At 37.5% G+C, this 12,671-nt stretch overlaps 1 protein-coding gene across 9 annotated transcripts in view; it reads right to left on the reverse strand.

Annotated features, from left to right (window-relative positions):
• RASAL2 (RAS protein activator like 2) overlaps positions 1-12,671 on the reverse strand; it is a 258,767-nt gene that overhangs the window by 47,516 nt on the left and 198,580 nt on the right. For all 9 annotated transcript variants that reach the window (XM_059673950.1, XM_059673951.1, XM_059673952.1 and 6 more), the window contains one exon: positions 5,151-5,260. In XM_059673950.1, coding sequence (XP_059529933.1) covers positions 5,151-5,260 — 110 coding nt within the window. The remainder of the gene's footprint in view (positions 1-5,150; positions 5,261-12,671) is intronic.

Here is a 12,671-nt window from a genome sequence, read left to right on the forward strand (position 1 = left end):
GTGTATAGATAATCAATGTATACATAAGATAAAACTGCAGAGAACTATAAACACACATAAATGAGTGCATACAAAAATTGGAGAAAACTTAAAAATGTCTGCAATCTAGTTAATAGTATTGTACCCATGTTACTGACCTAGTTTTGCTATGCATACAATTATAAGGTATCACTACTGGGAAAGCAGGGAGAAAGGTTTGCAACCTATGTACTATTTTTACAACTTATTTTGAGTAGTTAAATTCAAATTAAAAGTTAAAGAAATAATTTTAAATAGGAGAAGCTCAAGAACACTATACTCAGTTTTAGGTATCTCCTGAGAAAGAGCAAACAAGCTGAGCCTCAGAATAGAGAATATTACTTTGAAGGTTTTTATTTGAGGGACATTAGAAGAGTGTGAGAAAATTCTACATGTGCTTATCTTTACCTCAAAACTGGTGGATTTAAGCAGCACTTCCAGAGTAAAGTTGGCAACCTGACAGGCATTTGGAATCCTGGAATGCCTGACAATGTAGTTGACCACCGTTTTTCAGTATTTCCAATTTTTCAAACTTTTCAAAGTATATTTGAATGAAAGGCAGAAATATCAGAGTCTTCTCCTATCCCAACACCCTCCTACATAACATGGCTTTAATGTGAAAACGCTGCCAATATTGATTCTAGGAAATCACTTTACCAGCTTTTATCTGATTAGATGGCTTTGGAACAATAATGACTTTGTGACATCCTATTGATTTTGCCTCTAAAATGTTCCTCCTATCTTGTCTCTGCCTCTTCATTCCCATTGCCACTACCCTTTTCAGAGCCTTCATTATTTCTTACAAATAGCTTTTTGCTAAGTGGCCTCCCAAACTTAGTCTCTGCAAACAAAGTCATTTGAAATTCCACTGCTGGATTAGTCCATACATAGCACAAATTCTGATTAGGTTATTTCCTTACCAAAAAATGTTTAAAGGTTTCCCATTGCTTATACAACCAACTCCCGACCTCTCAGTCTGACATTCAAGGACTGCCCTGTGTTTGGAATATTGGACTGAAAATAACTTCCACTCAGAATTTTGCAGACATTGCTCCACTGACTTCTGGTTCTCAATATTTCTGTTAAGAATTCCAATGCAGTCCTCTACCCCTTCTTCATATGTAATCTACTTTTTCTTTCTAGAAGCTTTTAAGATATTTTTTAAGTCTCAATGTTCTGACTGTTCATGATGATGGGAAATGATGTGTAGTGCGTTGGGGGGGGCGGGGGAAGGGGTGTCCTCTGTCCTTTTTTCATTCACTGCTGGGAATTTGGTGGTATTTCCAATGTGGACTTTTATGTTTTCTTGTTTTAGGAAATTTCCTTGTACTATTTCTTTAATTTTTTTCTATGTTCTCTTTTACTAAAACCTTTTGGGTTGATTTTTCTCATTTTCTGCTCCACTTTCTGGGAGAGGGACCTGACTTTAGCTTTTATATTTTTAATTTCCAAGCTCTCTTCCTTGTTTCACTGGTGTTCCCTCTTGCTATTGTCTCACGGATACACAATCTTATCTTCTGAAAATATTCATTATGTTCTGAAGTTGTTTTTGGCTCTATATATTATCTCTGTTTCGTTTGGGTTCTTTTTCCTTCCTCCTATTTATTTGTCTTTCATGTTGGAGACTTTCCTCAAATATCTGGAGAATCTTGGCTATCTGTTTTTATTTAAGAGTAATGCACTAAAAAGCTCAATGGAAGCTTTGTTTGCTGGAGTGGAGCTTATAGACTAATGAGGCTCATTGTAAAGTACTTCCTGGCCAGCTTTTTAAAGAAATAATTTAACATCTTTATTGAGATATAATTCACATACCATAAAACTACCCATTCAAAGTGTATTTCAGTATACTCAGAGTTGTGGAATTATCACCACAATCTACATTTAAAACATTTTCATCACTCCAAAAATAAACCTCATGTCCATTAGCAGTCATTCCTCATTTATCACCCTCTGCCCGCACATATCTCCAGCCTCTGGCAACCATTAATCTACTGTCTCTAAATATTTTAAAGATTTGCCTATTCTGGACATTTCATATAATTGGAATCATTATATGGTCTTTTGTGACTGGCTTCATCCACTTAGCATACAGTTTTCAAAGTTTACCCATGTTGTACCATGTGTCAGTACTTCATTCCTTTTTATGGCCATATCATATTGCACTGTATGAATATAATAGTTTTTAATTCTTTCATCAGTTGATGGACATTTGGGTCATCATTACTTTTTGGCTTTTAATAATGTTTCTATAAACCCTGATGTACAAGTGCTTGGGGTCACATATGTCCTTTTTCTTATGCACCAACTATAAAGCAGTGATGTAAGAAACTAAAGAGAATATGATCTTTTGGTAATCCAATTCAAGAATTCCTGTAGGTTACCTAAAGCAAAATGGAATAGAAGAGAGCATTCTGTTTGAAAATAAGAAAGTGATATTTAGTGCAAATTTAAAAAATAAAGTACAACTCGTGTAAAAACTCTCTCTTTGTCTCCCTCATTTACACAGGATGCTGCAAACTGGCTATTGAATTGGGAGTGTTTTAGTTGCTGCACAACCTCCTTGTTCTTAAAAAACCAATATTCTGAAAAAAATTACCATTCCCTTTTATTAAAATATTTATACAATGATTTAAATTCTTATAATGATAAAAGCTGCAGAATAATAGGAATCGAAGGAAAAGATATGAGGAGAAAAGATCAGTTTTTTAAAGATAACCTTAATACAAAGAGGTATAATAGAGATAATGAACAATACAATTACACTGCAAATTGAATAGACTTGCAAATTTCAGAGAACACCTCTAATGTATTTCAGGAATAAGGAGAGTAGATAAAGCAGTAGTTCTTATCAACTCAGTATGGAAGACACATTTCTTCCTCTACAAAATGAGAGTAATTCTTTCTGGCAAGTCTACAATCTGCTATTACAGAGATTATAATCCATATTTTTGAAGTTTGTTTTGCAGATAACTGAAAACAATGGACTTACTGAAACAAAAGAAACCCAAGTATAAATAAGATTATCAAATATGAAAGGCAGATATGAGTTCAAATGTGACTTTGGGCAAGTCTCTCAATCTCTTTTGCCTTAGTTCCTCATCTGTAAAATGAGGACAGTAATAGTAGTACTTAGGGTTGTATTACATGGGAAACTACATTAAAAAGGCTTGGCACATAGTCAGTATTCAATAAATACTGATGATGGTGATGATGTGTCAAGATACAATAAGTGCTATTTCCTAGATTTTATTTATTAATGATGGAATATGAAGTATTAAAAATGTATCCATCCTAGCACACATTCAAAGATTTTGGAAGGTTGTTATCATTAGTGAGCTGTGCATTTGGGGTTTACTCAAGCTGGTAGCCCTAGTTATTGAAATCCAGGCCTCCTTTTCATAGATGTCTTCCAGATGCCACTGAAAAGCAATAAGACCTATTCCATATGCTTAGAAAACATAGCAGTGAAGAGTGGGACCCTGGAGCCAAACTGCCAAAGTTCAAATACCATTTTTACCACTTATAGGATTACTAGAGGCCCGGTGCACAAAAATTTGTGCACTCGGGGAGGTCCCTCAGCCCGGCCTGTACCCTCTCGCAGTCTGGGACCCCTCGAGGGATGTCCACCTGCTGGCTTAGGCCTGCTCCCTGGGGGGGATCGGGCCTAAGCTGGCAGTCAGACATCCCTCTGGCAGCCCAGGAGCCCTCGGGGGATGTCTACTTGCCAGGGGGGACCAGGCCTAAGCTGCAGTCAGACATCCTTAGCGCTGCTGAGGAGGCGGGAGAGGCTCCCGCCATCACTGCTGTGCTGGCAGCCGGCAGCCTGGCTTGTGGCTGAGCAGAGCTCCCACTGTGGAGCGCACTGACCACCAGGGGGCAGCTCCTGCATTGAGCGCCTGCCCCCTGGTGGTCAGTGTGTGTCATAGTGACCAGTCATTCCCAGTCGTTCTGCTGTTAGGGTCAATTTGCATATTCTCTTTTATTATATGCCTGGTGCATGGGTGGGGGCTGGCTGGTTTGCCCTGAAGGGTGTCCTGGATCAGAGTGGGGTTCCCGCTGGGGTGCCTGGCCAGCCTGGGTGAGGGGCTGAGGGCCGTTTTCAGGCTGGCCACACCCCCTTCAGGGTGGAGGTCCCTGCTGGGGTGCCTGGCCAGCCTGGGTGAGGGGCTGAGGGCCGTTTTCAGGCTGGCCACAGCCCCTTCAGGGTGGGGGTCCCTGCTGGGGTTCCTGGCCAGCCTGGGTGAGGGGCTGAGGGCTGTTTGCAGGCTGGTCAAGCCCCCCAGCAGGGACCCTCACCCCTTGAGGGTGTGGCCAGCCTGGGTGAGGAGCTGATGGCTGTTTGCAGGGTGGCCACACCCCCTTCAGGGTGGAGGGTCCTGCTGGGGTGCCTGGCCAGTCTGGGTGAGGGGCTGTTGGCTGTCTGCAGGCTGGCCACAGCCCCCAGCCACCCAAGCTCCCAGTGAGGCTGGCTGGAAGCAGGTATCTGGGATTTATTTATCTTTTATGATTGAAACTTTGTTGCCTTTAGCGGTGGCCACAGCCAGCCAGGGCAAGCAGAAAGCTTGGCTTCCTCCATCACTGGGGCAACCAAGCCTCCTGATTGCTCCAGTTCCATGGCTGCCATCTTGGTTGGGTTAATTTGCATACAGTTGTTCTGATTGGCTCATGGGTGTGGCTTGGGGCATAGTGAAGGTATGGTCAATTTATATGTTTCTCTTTTATTAGACTAGATAAGAGGTTAACTTCATATCGTATAGGATTATTATAAAGATTAAACAAGATAATGTATATAAAGCATTTGGTACAGTGCCCATAAAAATGTTAGCTATCATCATCATCATCCCTTATAGTCATTCTATAAAAAAAAGGCATATCTCTGATCAGTAGAACTTGATTCTATAAAACAGCACTATGTATCCATACATTCTCTAATATTATAAGATTCTTAAACTGGCTAGGTATTTGAGCCAACATTTTGGACCTTGCTTTAACATGAGCAAGACAAAAAAGTAAGTTTTGTATTGGATATTTCCAATTGTCATTGATGCAAAGTTACAGATGACCAACATACCTTATCAAACAAAACCCACTATAAAACTGCTTTTTCTGTTTTAAGCAAGTTAACTTCCTACCTGTCATCTGTATTACGAAGGGATGGAAGCCGAAAGCTCGTGTTTCTGTCAAGCTTTGATTGACTTTTGGTCCTCTTGATGGAGCCTTTCAGGCGCTTGCTGAAGAACCCCTAGAATGAAAAGGCAGAGGTGATGGGAGAGAACCAGAAGGGAACCCTACTGTCTCCAAATTCTTCTCCACTACCTTTGCAAATGATATTCATATTTTTATAATGAAGACCAGAAACAGAGCTCAACATTTAATTTTTTAATTTGTAAATAATAGTTGCTTGAAACCACTTGATAATGAGATCACATTTTTTTCTTCTATCATAATTGGGGTAATTAAACTTTTTGATAGCACTTAATTTCTTATTTCTTTAATAGTTTCTATACTAACAATAGTAGAAAAACTAATTCTAACAACATATTTTAAAAAACATAACATAATATAGAAAAATATAGAAGATGGTGTCAGCAATTTCAATAGAAATAGGATCCAGTAATTTTCTGAACTAATTTAAAGAAAAACAGAAAGAAAACAGCATATACAAAGGCCCTGAGGTGAGAAGTTACTTGTTTCATTGAGGGATTAAAAAAAAATTAAGTTATCAGTACAGATTAATATGTTGGTGGTCTCAAAAGTGTTAAAACTTGGTCTATATCAAGTTGGATATATTTGTAAAATTAAGTTTCAAATGTAGAGAAGCTATTTTAAAATGAAATAAGTATCATTTATGAAACCACCGAAGCATCTAAACTTCAGAAGAACAAAATCCTTTATAGTTTTTGGCCCCTGCTTGCCTCCTGCCACTTTCCACCAAACTATCTAAAGTTCTTGAACATCTTCCTAGTCTTAGCACCTGGTAAATAATGGTCTTTCAATAAAAAGTTTGTTGGCTCTAACAGATTTGGGTCAGTAGATAGAGCATCAGCCTGCAGACTGAAAGGGTCCCGGGTTTGATTCTGGCCAAGGGCACATGGCTGGGTTGCAGGCTCAATCCCCAGTATAGGGGATATGCAGGAGACAGCCGATCAATGATTCTCTCATCACTGATGTTTCTATCTCTCTCTCCCTCTTCCTTCCTCTCTGAAATCAATAAAACATATTTTTAAAAAAGTTTGTTGAGTAAAAGGATAAACACAGGAATGAATGACAATGGTCACTGTTTTCAAGAAACAATTCTATTGTGGGCAAATGAAAGGACACCTTATAGAATATATCAAAATGCCTTGAGAGAATGTTATAATTCAAAGTATTTCAACACATGGAAAATGATCCTAATCACCTTGAGATTATTATTCTTATAGAACCTATGTCCAGTATATATTTCCATAAGGAAGAAAAAGAAATATCAGCATGTCAAACCTTTTATATTTTTTTAGTTACCACCATATCCACTATTTTGGGGTGAAGGCTATATTAATCAGGGTAAGCGAGGTTATGCTTATCTAATAACTCCACAATCTTAGTGGTATAAACCATGCTACATGTCTATAAGCAGATCAATTAAGGAAGTTGGTGACCCAGCTTTATACTGTTCTGACACAGAGACTTTGGCTAAGAGAAGCTCCATCCATGTGCTCCTATACTTTCTGCAACAGGATAAAGGAAATGCAACAAATTATGTACCAGCTGTTAAAACTTCATGTCACTTATGGTATCATTTCACTGGACAAAAAAGGTCACATGCCCACACCTAATTTTAATAGGGAAAGGATGTGCAATCCTACCGTGTATCTAAAAAGAGAACTGGAAATATTTAATGAATCAGCAGAGTGGACTACTACAGTATTCTTCTATGTCAGGTGTTTTGTAAACACACAGGCATTCTTTCCAATAGAAAAAATGGAAACAAATTTATTTAAATCAAAAGTAGAACCATTTTGCTGACTAAAAAAAAAATGCTTATGCCATTTATCATTGTTCTTATATACCAAAGAATAATGGTAAAAATTTCTAGAAAATGCCACGTAGACAAATTCCTTAGGCTGTTTTTATCCCCTAGGCTATTTTTGTTTGTTTGTTTGTTTGTTTTGTTTATTATGGGTTTACAGAGACTGATTGACAAGGCTGTCATTTAAAGACCATATTTCTTGGAGACAGGCATTTGTCTGGTCTCCTGTACAATCATAGCGTAATTAGGAAAAGTCACTTTTATTTGTTCTCCAAGGTAAAGGTTTATTTACACTGTCTCTGATTCAACAAGGACTAGTCACTACATTTGCTCAGAACTGTAGTCAGCAAACCAGACCTAAGTTTATAGAAATCTATTAGGATTTGTTTACGGTTGTTTAAAAAAACCACTGGCGTAAGTTGAGATCCAGCCCAGGGCTTGACCAAACACCAAACATCACATATAAATACATTTCTAATAAACACAGTCAAGCAGTTAAGTGAGAACATACTAGTAAATGTTCACTCATATAGAACTCTAACTTGCCCCTTTTGTGGCACTTATAGAATACTTCATTTAATCCATTTATTTAATAAACACTTATGTCTATTTAAATTTTATTTCTATTTTATGTCTATTTTATGTAAAGCAATGTACTAGGTGTTATAGAGATTCAAAGATAAAACAAACACATACTCTACCCTCAAGGAGTTCGTATAATATAGGATCTAGAAACTAAATATAAATACATATGACACAATTAGGAAGATACATATTCTTAATGCCTGGCATATTTAATAACAAAATAAAAGTTATCTTATTTCTTTGAATCTAGCACACCACCGATTGTCATACCGTTATTTTATGTATGCTAAGAAGAAAGCTGCCAATTAAACTATAACAAAATGCTTTATCACTGAGATCTTTTATTCTGTGTTAAGGAAATTTAAAAAAATGTACTTAGGCAGATTTTGTCACATATCACATAGTATCTTCATAAAAAGAATATACACAAAATAAATTGGTTAAGGTAGTCCTAATACTTCTTCATTCTCTGAGTTACTGTATGACTCAGAGGAGTTGTCATTCATGTTTTTTTCACAGACTATCATGCTGTATTCTTTTGAGAATGTTGAAAAAGAGGTTACATCATCTGGAGAAATAAGTGGAAATTATATGGAAGAATGGAATATGCTAGACCCGAAAGATAGACTGAATTTAGGTTTGGGGGTACCAAGGAATACAGCATGAGAAATGGCATGGAGGTAAGAACACACAGGTTATACATTAAGTAGATTCAGTCTGGCTGATGTATGATTAGGAGTAGTGCAAAGTAAGATAAGAAAGGCAGTTTGTCCAGCTATTAATGTATAATTATTGCTTCCATTGTCCTTTAAACTTTTGAAGGTAAGTATAGGGCTATATATCTATCGAATTTCTGCCACAGTATCTAAACCTAATTTAGTGTTCAACAAATATCTGGTAACTATATACATGAAATCATGGTTGTTTGTGGAACACAGATTAAGGAAACTTTAAAATAGCCATGATATTTCACAGAGGTAGTAGAATCTGCTATATAAAATTTTTTTTTTTCATCTTCTTGACCTGACTGAAACATGGTTTTCACCTGAGAATACAGTTTAGCTTAGAGCGCTATATGATGGAAGTTTTTCATTCTCCTTTGTCCAATATTCGGTGGTACCCAGGCTGAGGTGCTGGGATTTTCCAAGCTTACCATGACAGCTTCCAAACTGGCTACTGTGGAACTTCCAGCTTCCAAACATGTTTGGAGTCAAATTATTATTTCATAAGATAATTTTATTCCATAAAATTCTGGTTTGAAATAAAGCATATTCTTGAGGTTCACACCATCTTGATTTAGTATCCTTTATTATTCTTTGCTGTTCTCATGAATTAATCTCTCCTTCAATTTCCTTTATTCATTAAGGACATTAGCCTCTAGCTTGCAATATTTCCATCTCTTGACTCCTAACACCATACTAGTAAATAACCAGGTAGTGATCCATCTACTATCCTCGCTTCACAATTCCTTGACTCCAAAATCCTTATCCTCCTCTCCAGCCACCCACTCCTAGAGCCATAACCTAGATCTTATCATCATTCAGAGAATCTCCACCTCAGTCATCTTAAGCAGTAATCTTCATCTTTGACCTTTCTTCCTAAAAATATATTTCTCCCAATACATCTGCTCTTCAACTTCACAGAAACCTCCAGTCTCTTGATCATCCCATTTTTCCCTGTCCCTGTTTTCTATCCAACCTGGACTTCATGGTCAATCATTTGAAGCTATTTAATAACCAACAACCTCCATTCTCTTAATGATCAGCTACCCAAAATAAAAAACTGAACCAATGTTTAAATTCTGATCACATGCCTAAGCCATTCAGGAAGACCACATAGGCAAACATTCTGATGCCACTAAAAATTCACTATCTCCAAGCTAGGCCAGTCTTCTGTCCTGGACCAATTATGCACTGAGCCTTCCAGCAACATTACCTACTCTGGGAGCCTCAGAGTGTATGACATGCCCATTTTCCCAATGGTCCCCTTCTGAGCAATTCCTTAAGTACAAGTCGCTATGCTTTGCAATTCTTCTGCTCTGGCTATAGCTGACTGGACTGGGGTGGATAACTGATTTAAAGGTACCTATACAAGTGGTTCTGGTAAAGTTCTGCCTGTAGGATACGGTTTCATCTGGTTTCTACTAACCACTCTAGCCTGATCCCTGGCCATTCCTTGCTTCATGCTTTACACTCCAGCAATTCTAAAAGCCTATACACTTCTCTACATTCACCAAGCATCTCTGCTGTTGCTCATATTTCCTCCCTTGTCCTTGGCCAAGTTACTCGTTCAGACTCAGCTCAGGGATGAGTTCCTTCAGTGTATCTTTTTGGACACGTCCTGACCTTGTTCTAGATTAGGTGCCCCTCCTCTGTACTTCCAAGTATCTATAAATAGCATTAGCCTTACACTTAGCACACTGCATGCCTACTTATGTGCCAACAGTCTTCCCTACTAAACCCTGAACTCCTCAGGGCAGGGACTAAACAGTCTTTGCATTCCCAGAACAGGTCTGAGATCTGGCATTCAGTTCTACAAATGTTTGCATAACTGAAATAAAATAGACAGTGGAATGAATAAAAGCCACCATGCTGTTTTTGCTGCAAGTGCCATAATAGAAAGAGCAGGGAACTCTGAATCAGAAAGTGCGGCTTCAAATACTGGCTCCAATTTCTAAGTTTCTGATTCCTTATTTATAAAATGAGGATTTAAAAAAATCCTTTTTCCTAGGACCATTCCAAAGAATAAGATATCTGAATAAAAAGTACTTTAAAAGTAACGGAAAATGGGTATTTGTAAGTATTAACTGAATGTGAATCTAGAGTGAGACTACTGAATAGGCTGGGTGAAATCACAATTTTTCCACAAAGGAAGGGAAGGAAACTAGAAGTTCCACAGTAGCCAGGAGTTTTGGCTGTTTTGTTCAGTGATGTATGCCAGTGCCTACAGTGATACCTGATACACTATAAGTGTTCCATAAACATTTGTTGACTGGATGAATTTTCTGAAGCTTTCCTGGGTATCAAGAACTGGCCAGGTGCTTTCCAATATGTAGTACTATTTAACTGATGCCACATTCTAATTCCTCTTCAAATACTCTAGGTACTATAGTATAATATATTTTCCCCATGTATACTATAATTAATTTTTACACATATCTTACTATATAGTTATATACCACAAAGAAGCAGAAATGCAGTATGTTAAAAACTATGAACAAACAAAAAACCCACTAGTGTGACAACAAACTTAGAAAAATGTGCCCCTAGGACTCCTATCTGTATAATTAAACTAAATTGAAACCCTAATGATATTCTTTTCATATGCAAATGATTATATGGACACTGAGAAAAAAAATCCAAATATAAAATTTAAAAATAGATGCCAAGAGGAAGATGCTTGTCTTTCTTTTCCTAAAGTTATGATGTTTATATATTATGTTAATATGAAGAGTAAAGGATGCTCCTACAAGCACACTCTAGAAACCCAACAGCATAAATGGAAACAAAGGAAAAGACTACAAATGAACTGATCTCATTCTTCTCACTGACACCAAGCTAATCTGAAATAATAATAATAAACCTCGAAAGAAATTCTACGTCATCTAATTCTCCTCTGAAATGCTGATTCTTAAAGAGTACAATTCTTAAAGAGAGTGTACAGCTTATCATTTTAAACAGCAAAGTTGTCATCGCAATTGATACAACTTTAATAAGTTGGTACTCACTATTTTCTGTCAAAATAAGGCTTAAAATTAGCAACTGCCAGGAAAAAGCCAAATGCTGCCTTTCTTGGTAGCTTGGTAAATGTTAAGATAATGACAAAAGTTATTCACCACCTGCAAACTGGAGTAACCCCCGAAGACTAAACTTGGCTACCAGGGCATCATTGGTAACTGAAATAGAACTGCTGCCAGGCAACCACGCTTCGAAGCCTCAGTGGTGGCCATAAGAGATGCTGACTTGCCAGTGTCCTAGCGTTTCTGTTCCCTTAAGACATGGTGAACTGGAGGCAGAGAAACATGTCATCACCTTTCCCACAAAAACACAGTGATGTGCAGCAGAACCCTGCTTCAATCCTGTCTGAGGCTTTCATTTCAGCGACCACACAAGGGATTGTACAATTTTAGGTGATTAAGTAATTTGAATAGTTCCTTTAAATGGTATATGACTCACACTAAGGAAATGCCACCTTGTCAACTAGAAAGGACCCAGGTGAGAATTGTTTTCATTCTTGCTTTTAACGTTTTAGTTTAATTAATGAATTAATCTCTGTGTATTCTACATACTTTAGTAGTTCATATTAAGGACTGTAATTACCCCAGAAGAAGGGCTATGCCATATATAAATTATTCCCTTCCTTGATCTCTTAATATAACTTAGAAACTTGTAGATGTTCAATAAATGTTGGCCGAAATCTAACTGTAGAAAATTAATAAGAAAAAAGGAAAAGGAAGGGTAACTGAAAATTACCCTTGGGAAACTCCATTTTCCAATCATCATATTTTATTTACTTAGTTTATCTTCCAGGTACTGGAAATCCAAGACAGGAAGGGAAACTCTAGGTAAGAATAATAATAAAATAACAAACAGATACAAGGTGCATTACAGTTCACAAGCAGTTTCAATGTGGGTAATTTCTCCCCTAGCGGAGGTGTTCAGGTTTTGGATAGGCGTTTTTTTTTGTTTTGTTTTGCAACTTAAAACATCAAAAGAAAAGGTTTTATCATAAATTAAAATTGTTTCCCTAGACCAGAGCTGATGCTTCAGAATCTCTGTGTGTGTATTTGTGATAAACATCCAAAGTTTCTCTTTTATGAAGCAAAATAAAACTTTTATTATGAAACTTTTAAAAATATAAAAACAGAGATATTAATATAGTAAACATCCTTTAATCAGATCTTGACTTTTTTAGGTTAAATTAGAATATAAAAGTGAAATATGTGTATATTATAATAGACTAGATGCCCGGTGCACAAAAAATTTGTGCACTCGGGGGGTGGGGGTCATCCCTCAGCCCGGCCTGTGCCCTCTCGCAGTCTGGGACCCCTCAGGGGATG

This window comes from Myotis daubentonii, chromosome 18 (genome assembly GCF_963259705.1).
Source record: "Myotis daubentonii chromosome 18, mMyoDau2.1, whole genome shotgun sequence".
Taxonomy (NCBI): domain Eukaryota; kingdom Metazoa; phylum Chordata; class Mammalia; order Chiroptera; family Vespertilionidae; genus Myotis; species Myotis daubentonii.